The sequence below is a fragment of the Patagioenas fasciata genome, chromosome 3 (genome assembly GCF_037038585.1).
Source record: "Patagioenas fasciata isolate bPatFas1 chromosome 3, bPatFas1.hap1, whole genome shotgun sequence".
Lineage (NCBI taxonomy): Eukaryota > Metazoa > Chordata > Aves > Columbiformes > Columbidae > Patagioenas > Patagioenas fasciata.
The window spans coordinates 47509478-47524205 of record NC_092522.1 but is presented as its reverse complement, the minus strand read 5'-3'; the positions used below and the strand labels follow the sequence as shown (position 1 = coordinate 47524205).

Here is a 14728-nt window from a genome sequence, read left to right as displayed (position 1 = left end):
ACTGAGGGATATGATGCAGAACCAGTGGTTCAAATGGACATGTTTGTGTACAGCAGCCAAAGCCCAGGGTCTTCACATCCAGAGATGGGCAAGTTCTATGCAGCCATGACACAGTATGAGAGACTGGCAGGCAACAAAACCCAACGCACACAAAAACGCATTTCCTCTACCCTGCAGCCTTGTACCTGCTACAGCAGAGAGGGTGTAGACAGACATAGAATTAGTGATCAGGTAAATCTGAAGGGGCTCAGAACATGGATGGGTTTCTTTAGGTAATCATCTGATACAGCACCATCCTCTGAGATTGTGGATCAAAATCATACTTTCATCAGACTCCACATAATGAGCCTTACATGCCCATTCTCAGGAAACAAACAGCTTGAAATTCAAGGCAGCAGTGAAAACCACTTTGGCATTCATTCATTCATTCATTATCAGAGGAAAATTCAATTTTGCTCAAATTTTGTCAAACCACCTCATTAAAGTACTTCAGGGCTTCGGGGGTTTTGCAGGTTTGAAAGCAAGCAAAGCCAGCACATGCCACAGCACCATGGCTGACTGCTGCCTGCACACTTCAGCAGGCTGCACCCTCCACCTTGCAAACCACTGCGTTTCTTCTTTGCATTACTGAATTCCCGTGCAGCCAGCACAGCCGTCAGCTCTGAGCTCTGCTGCCCTGCAGAAGTGGGTTGCACGCAGGCTTCCCCACACAGCACCTCCACAGAGGTGACTCCAGCATCCCCCTCCCGGCCCTACCACTGCCCCCCCAGAGCCATGACAGCAAGGCCAGGCTGCACCATCACCTGCCCTCTTTTGCCCCCCAGCACCTCTGGGACACAAATAAACCGCTGGTGTTTCCTCTTCCTGCACCACGGCCTTACCAGCTCTGGCTGCATCCCACTTGGAGGTTCGCAGCATTCCCAGCCCTTTCTGTACTCCTGACTCCATGCTGCTGCTCCAACTGGCCCAGTATGTTCCTGGGTGCCACGTCCTGGTGCATGTTCTCACCCCAGCAGGAGTGGGCAGCTCTCACCTGGCTCCTCCTGCTCCTGCCCTGGCTGCTGCCAGGGGGCTTGAGCCAGGTGCCACCCCTTGGGTGAAAAAACCCCAAAGTGGGCTCCCATGAAGCTCAGGGCCCTGCATGGCAGATCACAGATGGGCACTAGGGTCTTGTGGCTGCAGCAGGAGTGAGGAGCAGGGGGCTCTGCTGCCAGCCCTGGCCCCTCAGCATCCTGGTGCCCATAGGGGTGAAAGGAGGAAGATGGTCCCACACCATTTCAAGATGTCCACTGTGAAGGTGCTCATGCCAAGGGTGAAATTTCACCTCCTGGCTTCATCTCTCCCCTCACTCTCTCATTGCTGTCCCTCCCAGGTGTGCAGCCCCCTTGTGTTCATACGGCTGTAGCAACAGATGCTGAAACTTGTTTTTCTTCTCCTCTTTAAGGTGTATACCCCTTTTTCCTCAAAGGAAAATAAGAGAAGCAAGAAAGAAAAGAATCCATTGTATTTGCTGCAGACTGTGGCTGGCTAGTGTAATAATGCTGCCTTTCTCTCCTCGTTTTAGGGAGTGCTGCCGATTTTTTGGAGACAATGGCTTGACTTTGAAGGTATTTTTTACCAAGGCAGCACCCTTTGGTGTTCTTTGGACACTCACAAACTACCTTTACTTACATGCAATAAAGAAAATAAACACTACGGATGTCTCCGTGTTGTTCTGCTGCAACAAAGCTTTTGTGTTCTTGCTTTCATGGATCGTTCTGAGGGACAGGTTCATGGGAGTGAGGGTAAGTGACTCCTTATCTGTCTCCCTTCTTCCCCATCACCCTTCTGCCTTTCCTTTTCCCCTTCCCTCCCTCCAGCCGACTTGAGCAGCACCCCAGGCAGACAGCCGAGCGGGCGCAGAAATCCTTGCAGAGAGGGATGCATCCTTCCCTGCAGCCTACCCAGGCACACCCAGAACACCCTGTCTCCCCCAGCCTGCTGCCTTTGCACATTTTCTTTCAGAAAAGAGGTAACTTGCTCCAGAGTGTGGCATGAAGGACAGCTGCTATCTCCATGTTGTCATGGACGTGCCAGCCTTTGCCTCCCTCTTCCAAGTGACAATTCCCAGGCTTTAGCACCAGACCTAGTTGTTTCTAACTGCATGTTCCTGCAAGCCCTGGCTTCAGGCAAAACCTTTCTGGTCCTAAGCTGTGAGTTTAATGGGGCCCTCGCACTTCTCATACGCAACAGCAAGCTTGCAGGGCAGCACAGTTATCCTTTGCACCCATGTCAGTCAGCAGCAGCTGGTGGAGGATCAGTATAATGCTGATGCATGGGGACTTGTGTCTGGCCAGCAGCTACAGGCAGGGGGCCAGGCAGCATGGCAGGCAGCAGGGCAGCAGGTGCCCTCCCCCAGGGCTCCTCTCCTGGTGGCATCCCAAACATTTGGTTACATCCTTAGTGCAACACCCCATGTGAACACTCGCTCCACAGCAGCAATAGAGGTGTTTGGGGGAAGGGGAGCTGACTGGAAACCCCTGCAGTTCCCTGCTGACCCTGCTGTCATTTTGGTGACCCTGGGCATGCAGGGAGTGTCCCCTGGCAGCAGAGCTGGGTGGATGGGTAACCCAACACCCTGAGGACAAGGGGTCCTGCCGGGGTCAGGAGTAACTGCAAAGAAAAGGCACCAGTGAGTCCCCCCTGCTTCACTGCACCAGCAAGAACTTATTAATAGCCATAACAGTAATAATACCTAATTTTTGCCCACCATTTGAGGATCTCTCTACTCACCAAGTTGGGCAATGATTTCAGTGTCCAGAAGACATTGTTAGCCCTCGCTGCATGGAGTAACTGAGAGTTAACTTTTCGGAAAGCGTTCCTCTGGCAAGAGAGCTTGGCCAGCCTTGCAGTGGTGGCAGCCAAGAGGCTGCTCAGGGAATCGTTGCAAAATGTACCTGCCAAAAACCCAGCCTGGCCAGCTGGTGTCTGTGCTTGCCCACCCACCTGCCCAGGTAGCTGTGTCCTGAAAATAAATTAACTGGGATTTTTGAGTACAGAAGCAAGGGTATCCTGAAATGATCCTGGAGGCAGGGAAGTGTTGCTGTTATCATAGCTGGACGTGCCGGATATTTTGATAAAGGTACACAAAAAAAAGAAGTCATATTTTTGTGGTCTTCAGCTATGTTGTGCACTGTCAGCTGTGGTGCTGCTGGGATGCCAGGAGAGGAGGTGTGTAGGGGGCTGATCACTGGTCTCCTGCATGTGCAGCTTGCTCCTTGGTATGCGTGTGCCATCTCTCACCACTTCATATGGCTGTGGTCTGAGGAGAAAGAAGCCGACCTGTGTGTAGGGATATCCACACCAGCATGCACATGCTGGAGCTCTCCCAGATGCATGGCTGTGTGAGAAGATCCAGGATAGTCAGGGATTCTCCAGCAGCTTCCCAGCCAGGCTAGGTCTTGTGCCATGGCAGGTGACATGCTGGGGGGACAAATCCTGCTCTGGATCTCCCCCTTCCCAAAGGTGCAGAGGGAGCGGAGGGAGCAGGGAAGCAGACCCAAGTGGTGTTTCTCAGCCATGTCCAGCTGTCCTTCGTTTCTTACCAGCACTGCCTCATGAAAGGCCAACTCGCTCAAAACCCAGCAGCAACAGAGACCCAAAGCAGGGGCCAGGGTGCTGGAAGCCATGTGATGCTCCTGATGTGTGTCCCAGCCCCTCACTGTCATACCCGACACTAGGAAAGGGTCGCAGAGGTTGCTTCCTCTATGGTCAAGGAGGAACATTTGACAGGCCAGACAGGGGTCTGGGTGCAGGGGGAAGGGGCTTGCGGGAGGACTGGGCTATTCGTTCTTGGGCAGATGTGACCTTCTGACCAGTGACAAAGTGCGTGTGAGGAGATGTTTGTCCCTAGAGACTGGCAGGGCATGGGGCAGCACAGCAGTCCTGCCACCCAGCTTTGTTTGCCACTGTGGGAGTGCTGGGGATGCTTCTGTCTGCAGAAGGACGTAGTGTGGAGTGTCCTGATGAGATGCAATTTTTCCCACTTACCTCCCTTTTCCGTACAGCCCATGTGAAAAATGGCAGACATGGAGGATGGCACTGCTCGGTATGCTGGGGATAGCCTTGGGATGAACCCCAAAACAAAGCCTTCTTCCCAGGACTGGCAACCAGGAGAAGGGACAGCTGCTGGGACTTCTCCAGGAGCAACGTAGGGACTGTGAGCCAGCACACAGCCCAGCCCCAAAACTCATGGTCCCTCGGGACAACGCTGTGTCAGATCTCCTGAGCCTTTTAGAAGCACCATTTGAGAGGGTATTTGGCCAACAAGGCTGCAGAGAGGACAGTACTTTGCCCTGCAGTGAGCAGGAGCCCTCCCACACTCCCACTCCATCCCCCTGGCAGCGCAGCAGGATGGATAGTGATGCAGCATTTGGGTGTCCCTGTCCATACCTGCTGCAGGAGAGGCTAGGTAAGAAAGGCAGCACCTCAGTGGAGTTTAAGCACATGCAAGTATCTTACTTGACCTTCAGAAGTGCAACTAGTAGCTCTACAAGCACTTAAATCACAATTTGGCTGGAATTTAAATGTAAAAACAAGCTACAAAGTCCCATCCTTGCCACCCAGGCACTTCTAAGTGCCTACATCTCCTGTAATGAAGTTGCATTTCTCCTCCTTTCCCTTTACTGAGCAACAGCCCAACTGGGCTGCGAGCTGTCATATCGCTTTCAGAGAAGACACAGAAGCTGTGAGTGCCCGAAGCACTGCCTCTGCAAGCCCTGCAGTGCTCAGGCATCTGCAAGCAACTGCAGGCTGGTAGCCATGGTGTGGTGTTGTGCAAGCAGCCTGTCACTGCTGCTAACAGCATGTTTGATAGGCAGGCTGAAAGACTTCCAGAGAAAGTGTATGTGACCCACCTGACCTGTCAACAGATGAGGCCAAGATTCACCTAAAATTCATGACATGCTTGACAGAAGAGGCAAGGACTTCTGCCCCAGCAAAACTGTTTGCAGACTGTATTTATTTGCTTTGATCTTGGACTTTGGTGTTTCCCTCTGTGCTACAGTAAATAAAACAGTTCAAGATGCAAGAGAACCACCACTTGCAAGTGCCTCCTATGTATGTAACATATAGACAAGCACACCTGCCAGTGGGACTTGGAAATAAGTATGCTATAAAATCCCAAATCATAGTATTCCTTTTCAACCAGGCAGAGACTCAGCATCCCAGGAGGTCTCTGAAGTCAGCCAGCCCCTGAGTGCCCCTAGGCAGGCTCCTTTTACCAACACATGTGGAGGTACTGGCTGGTTGCCACAGCCCAGCCTGTGGCTGTGGTCTCCTCCGGCCCTCCAGTGAAGGCTCAACAAGCCCCACACATCTCAGACAGGAGATGATCACGCCTGGAGCAGATACTCTGCTGCTACTTTTTGTCACCTGGGCTGAAGCACAGGGGAAGGAAGGGCCTGGAGTTGCCCTTGTCTTTCAGATAAGCCTCAGCCATGTGTTTTGCAGCTCTACCAAGAGCCATACTGAGTCAGAGCAAAGGTACATCTGCCCCAGGAGCCTGGCTCCAGCAACTGCCAACAGTGGACACCTAGAAAAATCATCTAAACAGAAAAGCCTATAATGCTATTTCCTCATACAACTTTCCAGCCACCAGCAATTTAAGGCTCAAGGACTTCCTGAAATGGAAGTGACATTCCTATAGTTAATAGTCCTTGATGGATTTTTTTTGTTCCATGAGTTCATCCTTGTAACCTTTTCACATCCACAGTGTGCAACAGCAAAGCTTTCCTTAGCTGAACTATATTTTAGGTGAAGACAAATCTCTTTTTGTTCTACACCTGCCCCATGCTAGTCTCATTCAATTAGCTTTTTTCTTGTGCTTCTGAAGCCACACAGAGTGTCTGAATTTTTATTTGACAAGGACCAGCATGGTGACATGAGAGAACTGCGGAGGGCTGCTGAGCTCTTTCAATCCTGCCTTTCTGAAACAGTCCCACATTGCTGTAGACCCATGCATCAGGGTTTTTTATCTCCTTGCCTGAAAAAGAAGCCTGTCCAGGACTGTAGGGCCCAGTTCCACCACCATCAAGCTTCGCTTTAGAAGCTACAGCTGTGCGTGTAGAGAGCTGATGCTGACAGGGCTGCAAGCCAAAATGTTGTATCTGAACCTCCCCAAACTTGCAGTGGGCCAACCCAGCCTTGCAGCTTGCACCAGTCTCCACTCTGATCAGCTCATAAATCAGCATCGTCAGAACCTGCTGCCCCTCAGCTGGGCTGTGCAAGGTGCTGAGCAGCTGGGGGAAATCCTGCCCCCACTATAGCCTGCTGAAGCTGTGCTCATGCAGCATCTTGAACAGCAGTACACCAATTTCTAGACTCAAGCCCCTTCTTGTGGAGATGCTATTAGCAACTGTATTGTCCAGGCAGTATCAGCTTCTGTGATATGGGCTTTTTTCTACCCTTACACCATCCAACCATTCTACAGCAACACCTTTGGAGAAATTGATGCCCTTCTGTTTGCAAATCTGGGGCATTTTTCTATTAGGGGAAACTGGAGGTGTTGATTTGAGCATGCAGAAGGGATCTGCTGGGTGATTGTCTGTGGAAGCTTTATAGATGCTTCCTGGCACCAGCCCCAGCTCAACCCTGGGAAGAGGCTACTGATGCTGGGATGGGGACGTGCAGCTGGTAAAGGGGTCTCCCTCACCCCAGCCTGCTCATCAGGCAGCAGCAGAGCTTGGCACACAGGCTTTCCCATGCATTTTTACAGGAGCCCCAGCATCTCCGAACAGGAAAGGTTAGAGGAGGCCATTGCTCTTGGATGTCTAGGCAGCTGCAGCCTATGGATGGGGCTTAAAACCCCAGTCTGGCCCTGGGAGAAGGGACAGTTGGCTGGCAGTGACCCAGCTATGGGTCAAAATAAACTCATTTATCCCAGTCACCTTAGCAGCATCACCTCAACTGTGCAGCCAAAGGGGATGTGGTCTAAGCAGGGTGTCCTTCACACTACTGCAGAGTCAGGAAGCACAGAGCATGCAGAAAGCCCTTTTCACCGCTGAATAACCACCTGAAGAGGCTTGAGGCATCTGGCAGGACAGTCCCAGAGGAGCCGGGGGTCTCTTGCTGCCTGTCCCTTTTCTTGGTGAATGCTACCTTCCTTCCTTTGGACAACTCCCTTCCCTTGGGCATTGCTGTGGGCCTGGCTGGCTGACTGAGCCTCCCTCTACTCTCTGAAATGGCACATCTGAACTGGAAAGTAGTTGCTCGAGTTTTATTTCCCTATTTCAAAAACCTTTTTCCTCCAAATCCTCCTCAGGTCTCGGATCCTTTTCTGCAAGCACCAGGGAATTATTGCTTGTGTATTACTGTCATGCTCAGGCTGCAGGGACTGGCTGATGGGGAGGCTCAGTGACAGAGATTAAATCCCCCTTTCAGCTCTGTCCAGGACACAGGACCCTGGGGTCTGTCCTGCTGCACGCTGCCCAAGGCAGCTGCTCCTGCACAGCTCTGCCTGCAGCTTCTCTGCAGCTGGGGAAGCCAGAGGGGAGGCAGCATCGGCCCTGTGGGTACTGGCCTGGGCTTGCCACTCATTTTCTGCATACGAAGGGGAGCAGATGATGCAGAAGTACTTCCCATTTAAAGCTGTTCTCATGTTTTTCCAAGTTGGGGGTTATCCAGTAACACTTGCATTCTTTCTTTGTCTCCAACCAGATTGTGGCTGCTATATTTGCTATTGCAGGGATAGTTATGATGACGTATGCTGATGGATTTCACAGCCACTCCGTTATTGGGATAGCCCTGGTGGTGGGCTCTGCCTCAATGTCTGCTCTCTACAAGGTAAGCACACCTGGGTCTTCATCCCCAGAAAGATGCCAATCACCCCCACCACTCACTCTCTTATCTCTCTCACAGGGACACCTTATAGCACCCTTCTAGTAACTAAAAGGGACCTAAAAGAAAGGTGGAGAGGGACTTTACAGGGGCAGGTAGTGATAGGACAAGGGGTAATGGCTTTAAACTGAAAGAGGGTAGATTTAGATTCAATATAAGGAAGAAATTCTTCACCCCGAGGATGGAGAGGCACTGGAACAGGCTGCCCAGAGAAGCTGTGGATGCCCTATCCCTGAAAGTGTTCAAGGCCAGGCTGGATGGGGCTTTGAGCAACCTGGTCTAGCGGAAGGTGGCCCTGCCCATGGCAGGCAAAGTGGAAGTTCCTTAAGGTCCCTTCCAACCCAAACCGTTCTATGATTCTGTGACAGGCAGGCAGCATGGACTGTGCTTGCTCACTACTGCAGCACTTCCCAAGTGGCAGCTCAAGGCCTGGACCAGGGATGTCTCATGCAGAGAGAACACACATGTTGCTTCTTTCCCCCTGCTCTTCTCCAACAAGTGTTATGGTTTTAATGTCAAATTTTCCAGAGACTTTCCTGAAGGGAGCAGGCAGAGAAATGGGTCTATGCTAGGGTGAGCAACCTTCCCTTTTGGAAGATGCATGGCCAAAGGTGCCGAGTCCCCTTCCCGCATGGGCTCATTTGGCAGCTGCCCTGCCTGTGCTCTGGGGGCACGCCAGGAGGGACAAGGCTGGGGTACACAAGCTGCTCTCCACAGCATCTGAGCAGCCATCTCAAGTGTCCAGCAAGCATCACCACATAGGTGCTGACAGACATGGACTGATGCCCAGCCCCTTAGCCCTGAGCACTGGATGGCGGGCCGGGACCCCAGGAGCCAGGAGAGCAGCCCTCCAGCAGAGTGGTGCAACAGAGTTAAACCCATGTGTTTTCCTTTTGTAGGTTTTATTCAAACTTCTTTTGGGCAGTGCAAAATTTGGAGAGGCTGCCTTATTCCTGTCCGTGTTAGCCGCCTTCAATGTCCTCTTCATCACCTGTATTCCTGTCATCCTTTATTTTACCAAAGTGGAGTACTGGAGCTCTTTCGACATTGTTCCTTGGGGAAACCTGTGTGGATTTTCAATTCTCTTATTGAGTGAGTAGATGGGGGGCTCTTGCACTGCTTGGGGTGGAAGAGGGTGCCAGAAACTAGACGCTGGTGGAAACTGCAGACCTCTGACATACTGGAGCTGTTTTCCCTTCTTCTAAACCTAATTACTAGCTTGAGAAATCATGCAGAGGGTCTGTTCCTCGGTGGCAGTGAAGACCGCACTTCTGCTTTATTACCAAGCCAAAAGGTTGTGGCCCTCATTAGAAGGTGCTGTGGAACCAAACTGTAAAGCTTGTCCTAATTCCTGCTTGTGAACTCTGCTTCACAGAGACAAGTGACACTTGCCCAGACTGTGATGGGCAGGAGCCCTTTTGAAAATGTAGCATTGCATAGCGCTGATAGGAATTTGGCAGGTGGTACTCCTCTCTTTTGCTGCCACAGCTATGCCACCAAGGGAATCCAGCTTGGGAGGGATGCTAAATCCAAGCCTTAACGATTCACGGTCATCAGAAATGTGATGCTGTTCCTTGTTAAACTGGATGTGTTGACTGTGCTGCCACAGTTGGTCCCTAAACTGGATGACAGCATCACGTCTCCTAAAACTTCCCTTTGATTTCTACTGGAAATAGCCCTTCTCCATCTCCATCTTGAGTCCCAGCTCCTTTTACCCTGCACAGTCACGATGCATGGCTCTGGAAGTACCTCCAGTTTACTTATCAGTGGACTCAATGGAAGATTTCTGTAAGGAAGCAGTGCAGAACTTGGCAAGTGATCACTGGGGTGTACAGTGTACAGGTACTACCAGACAGAGCCCCAGCTGCTGACAGGTTTGGTATTTTTGCTAAAACTAATCACTTTAAAACAAAAGTTAATTTGGTCCAAAGCAATTATTAATTTGTCATAAGGCACTCCATGAACAGTGTATGGTATTACAATGGAATGATATTGTAATCACTCAGTTGTAAAGATACTATAATTTCATTGTATGAGATTATATTGAGCAAGTTCCTGTCTGGAAGAGGCTTAGCTTTACAGCATCTTCCACCTGCAGCTGGAGGCAGCTTTTCTATGAAAGAAAGTATCCAGCCAGAAGCAACTGTTTGGCTGTCATCTCCCAGATGAAAAGCATTTGGTCTTTCAGCAGGGCAAAGTGGATTGGTATGGAGAGTGGGAATCAATGCACATTACACCGAGAGACAGGTTGTACCCACTTGATCCTGCTACTGCACTCCACTTCCCTGGGAACAGCAATGTCTCAGGCAGACAGAGGTGCAGCAGACAGATGTCTGTCCACAGGTATCTTCCAAGAATAACCACAAAAGTTACTATGCCTTCTGTATGAACAACATACAGAGGGAGTAATAAAGCATAAATGTTTCAGGTAGCATTCCCTCTGCCTCATTTCACTGTAGTAAAAAGTGTTTTTCTTTCCTTCTTCAGCATTCAATATTCTACTAAATTTTGGGATTGCTATTACCTACCCCACCTTGATTTCTCTTGGAATTGTACTGAGTGTCCCAGTGAATGCGGGTAAGAACTTCTGGCTTTTGTATCTTGATTAATACATTAAATCTGTGCCCTTTCAAATATACAAGGATAAAAGCAAATAGCTTTATTAAACATATTTTGCACCTTCTCGCAAAGACTTGTGAAGATGACACTGATTAAAGATGTATACTTCATGTATTAAGTATGCATTGTATAGTAGTACATGAATATTCACATAGTCTCTTGAATTTCTTCTCAAATTGCTGTCCAAAGAAGCCTTCATATTGAAAAACAAACTAGATTTGGAGTAATCTGTCTCAGGGCTGGGGTGAAAACTCATGGATGAGCAGAAATCAATTCTTAATGATTGCTTCAAAGCAGGCTTAACACTACATTGAAACAAATAAAAGCACTTACTTACCTTTTAGAACAAATATGTATTAGTAATTCTGCCTGCTTTGACAAATAACATTGTAGGTGTTTATCAAGAACACTGGACAACTCAGTTGTGGGCATGGCCTGGTGCATTGTCAGTTTTCTGAACTTTAGTGAAGTCCAAGAGACTGCAGAGCCCAAGAGGGCTGGGCAGGGGAGTGCAGGGGCAAACCTGGCCCAAACCAGAGCCACCTCTTCCAAACCAGGCTCCTAAAACTCAGCGTGCTGAACAGGTGCCACAGTGCAGGTGGCAGCTCCCAGGTTTGTACTGACCACAGGCATGCAGAGCTGGGCACCACTGGCTGCCCCAGCAGGCTTTGTTATGCAATGGAGTGACCCCCACAGAGTGCATGCAGGGCTCACGGTGCGCTGGGTTTCTTACTCGGCAGGGCGGTCAGGGTGAGGCAAAAAATTTGCATGAAAGAGCTGCTGCACCAGGGAAGGGAAATGCCCCTCTCCCTGCATAGTCAGACCTCAGTGGGAGTTCCTGTGCTGTCAGTGAGCAAGGGAGACAATGCTGCTGCAGACAACTGCAGCTCCAGGCATCATCCCCTTTGCACTCTGAGCCCCAGGCGAGCTCTGCCCACTCTGAAGGTGGCTGTGCTCTGCTGTGCGCTGAACCAGCAGGAAGGGTTGTCTCCCTGCCACCATCTCCTCCATGGTCTTGTTCTCCTGCCCCCGCCAGTCTCCAGAGCCAGGGAGATGATAGGGAGGGAAGGGGATACTACTCTAATGCTTTGTCGCACTTAATAACACCCGTTCAATGTCCCACGCAGTTGTTGATCACTACACGAGTGAAATTGTCTTCAACAGTGTCCGAGTAATTGCCATCATCATTATTGGCCTGGGATTCCTCCTGTTGCTCTTGCCAGAGGAATGGGACGTCTGGGTAATAAAGCTCCTCACGCGTCTCAAAGTCCGGAAGAAGGAAGAAATCCCCGAAGGGAATGGAGACATTGCTTCAGGACTGCCTAACAAAAGCCGGAGAACTCGCCCCTCCATGTCATCCTTTGCTCATTAAACGCTGTTTTTACCTAAACTTTGTGGTTAACCTTATATATGATGACGCAAAGGTCTTTTCTTGGGAAGAAGCACACCTGTCCAACATGGTGTACATAACCTGTACAGTTTTGATATGATCACCATCTAAGGCATTAAGTCTTGGCATGTCCAGTTTGCTTGTACTTTTTTCACATCAGACCTTTCACTTAAGTAGTACACTGAAAAAAACCTGCAAACCAAGAACCTCTCTTCTCTTTTTAAATGAATGTAATATATATAGTCAAAATATATTTGCATAGGTTATTTTAAAGAATGATTTTCATGAAAAGCAGGGCAGACATTTTGAACATTAGGTACCGAATGATGCATTGCACACTGTGATTTAAAAGAAACAAATGCTATGCTACATCACATGTTTATTTTTGACCAGAGCTGTACTCTGAAAGTTTTCAAGGAACCAAAAGGGAATCTTTTCAGGGACAGGAAGAATAGAGGCAAGGAGGTTTGGAAATCACTCTATGTAGATGAGCACATGTTGCGCTGCAACCAGGAGAAAATTCAAGCGCTAAAAATGCTTGCACTAAAGCACTAGAGAGAAAGCAGTTTAGAGCCCAAATCTCCTTATTCTGCACATGACTGTAGTCCACGTTTAAAATCATGCAAGAGAAATCCAGTGCCTTCTACACAACTCTTGTCTTTATCCACGCAGAAACAGGTCCCACTGTGAAGCACTTGCAATGGCAGGGCTTGCAGCCCCAGGGACCCCAAATTCCCACCCACATCAGGACATGCCCCTGTACACACTGTGGCTTCTGCGGGAACCGGGGCCCAGGGGACTGCAAGTTTGCCTGCAGCAGACCTGGCTGTTTTCTCACTTGCACAGGTTTTACCCCTGTGTGGAGCTGCACTTGATTAACACCAGTGTGAGGAAAGGGAAGTCTTGGTGATGTGTGGGACAATCCAACCGAAAATGATCAAAGGGGCTGGCAAGAGCGTGGTTGCTGATATGTACAGTCTGAGAGCACGGACTAAGGGGGTGAATCGCCAGTTGCTTTTACTCCATAATTGTGAGTGTTAAGAGTTAAAAATGTAAGATATTTACATCAAATGTAACACTTTTTATGAAACTTGTAAGCACCAGGATGTTTACTTATGCGATTTTGGTTCGCCATTAAATTTCTATCTGTGATAGATCACATGCTATGTAAAAAAAAAGGGGGGGGGGAGGTTATAGTTTACTATTTTTGAAGTTTACATTGTTGCATACAAAATTAAAAGTGTTCTTTTGAACTGCTGCCATAGCCTAAGGGTCCCTGCTGCTACTGAGGCCCTCTTTGTCTCAGGCAGGGCTGGCATCCACTTCAAAACATTTCAGCATATCAACTTCGGATTCCATTATCTGTTTGGCAAAGCTAAATAATAAAAGATTTTAAATTCAGCCTCAGTCAATGCTATGTGTTTCCTTCTCTCAACTGCACCTTGATCCAGTTTAAGTGTGGGTAGTATTTGGCCAAAGCGATCAGAAGGGAGAGACATGATCATCAAAGCAATCAAGGCTGCAACTGATGCACTCCTTGCCAGCCTCTCCTGACAGCAAAGTCTACTCTAGACTTCTTGGACAAATGTGTCCAGAGGACTGATGTTAGGCATCAGTCAGGAAACACATGTCCAGCAGGAGACTAAAGGAAAAGTTGACCTTCCCTTGAAACCATCAGTGAGCAGCCTTAAGTACATACGCTAACAGGTCCCCAGGATGGGACATAGGTTTGTACGTTAATAATCAGGCCCTAGTCCAGGCTGTATGTTGCTCCCTATGTAACTCTTCATGACCAAAGAGACAGTAAAGACCTACTAACAGATTGCACATACAAGCAAAAAACTGAGGCTCTTGGAAGCTGCTCACAACCACTGTCCCATTCAGGGTTTCAGACCTGAATTTTTACATTTATTCCTTTAGTAAGCAGGGGAGGGTAAGGCGGGCAGGAGCACAGGTACAACTCTAATAACTGGCTTGAAGCGCACAAAGAGACTTGATCTCAAAGTTCCCTGCTTAGAGTTTACTTCATCTTCAGGCATCCTCAAAGTACCCCACACCCCTCCTCAAGCCCCCTGTCTCAGGCAAGGCCAGAGAAGAAAGCACAAACAGTCATTCCATTTTCCATAGTCCAAATAAGTGGCATCCTCTGTCATCTCTGCACTCCATTTTACTGTGTTTGATGCAGTCTGGTAGGTATCCTGAAGGCTCTAAATGCCACTTTAAAACTGTAAATAATGTGTGTTTATTACTAAAATAGCAGTAGATTTTTTAACATCCAGTACGAACTGGGGAGAGATGAGAATTTATGCACTAGAATGGATAGCAGCATCAGGAAAGTTCTGTGATTTACCCGATGCAACTGTCATTGCTTCTGTTGGCTCATCCTTCCCAAGAACAGGCTAAAGACAGACAAGGGCTGGGATTTCAAACAGCACTTTATTACAGTCTTTCTCCTAAGCAGGAGCTGAGTAAACTAGATATACCCACTTTAAGCAATTCTAAACTACACATAGATGAATCCATCAGATGAAGTGACCTATATTTCTTCAGGCAACACCTTGCCTTACATATAAACACCTGACTTGACAGCAAGCAGCTGCTTAGCAAAACCTTCCAGACAGTGAAGCCCAAGATGTGACCAGGAGAATGTCAAGAAAGCAGCATGTCTATACAGGGACGTGTGTGAATCTGTAAGTGCCCAAGCTTCACGCATCTGACACTGAGGACTGAATAGAACTGGAGTCATTGCCTCCCACCAGAAGGACAAGGCAGAGAGCAAACCGTTCTGAGAAGACATTAGATATAACCTTCAGGTGAAGGTAAGATTGAACCCTCCTGATCTTG

The 14728-nt window shown here is 48.9% G+C and overlaps 1 protein-coding gene across 2 annotated transcripts in view; it reads left to right on the top strand.

Annotated features, from left to right (window-relative positions):
- The window catches only part of SLC35F3 (solute carrier family 35 member F3), a 182226-nt gene extending 168941 nt beyond the window's left edge, over nt 1-13285 (top strand). For both annotated transcript variants that reach the window (XM_065835964.2, XM_065835966.2), the window contains 5 exons: nt 1565-1784; nt 7696-7821; nt 8775-8967; nt 10363-10452; nt 11622-13285. In XM_065835964.2, coding sequence (XP_065692036.2) covers nt 1565-1784; nt 7696-7821; nt 8775-8967; nt 10363-10452; nt 11622-11866 — 874 coding nt within the window. In that variant the 3' untranslated portion in view covers nt 11867-13285. The remainder of the gene's footprint in view (nt 1-1564; nt 1785-7695; nt 7822-8774; nt 8968-10362; nt 10453-11621) is intronic.
- Nucleotides 13286-14728: the final 1443 nt, after the last annotated feature.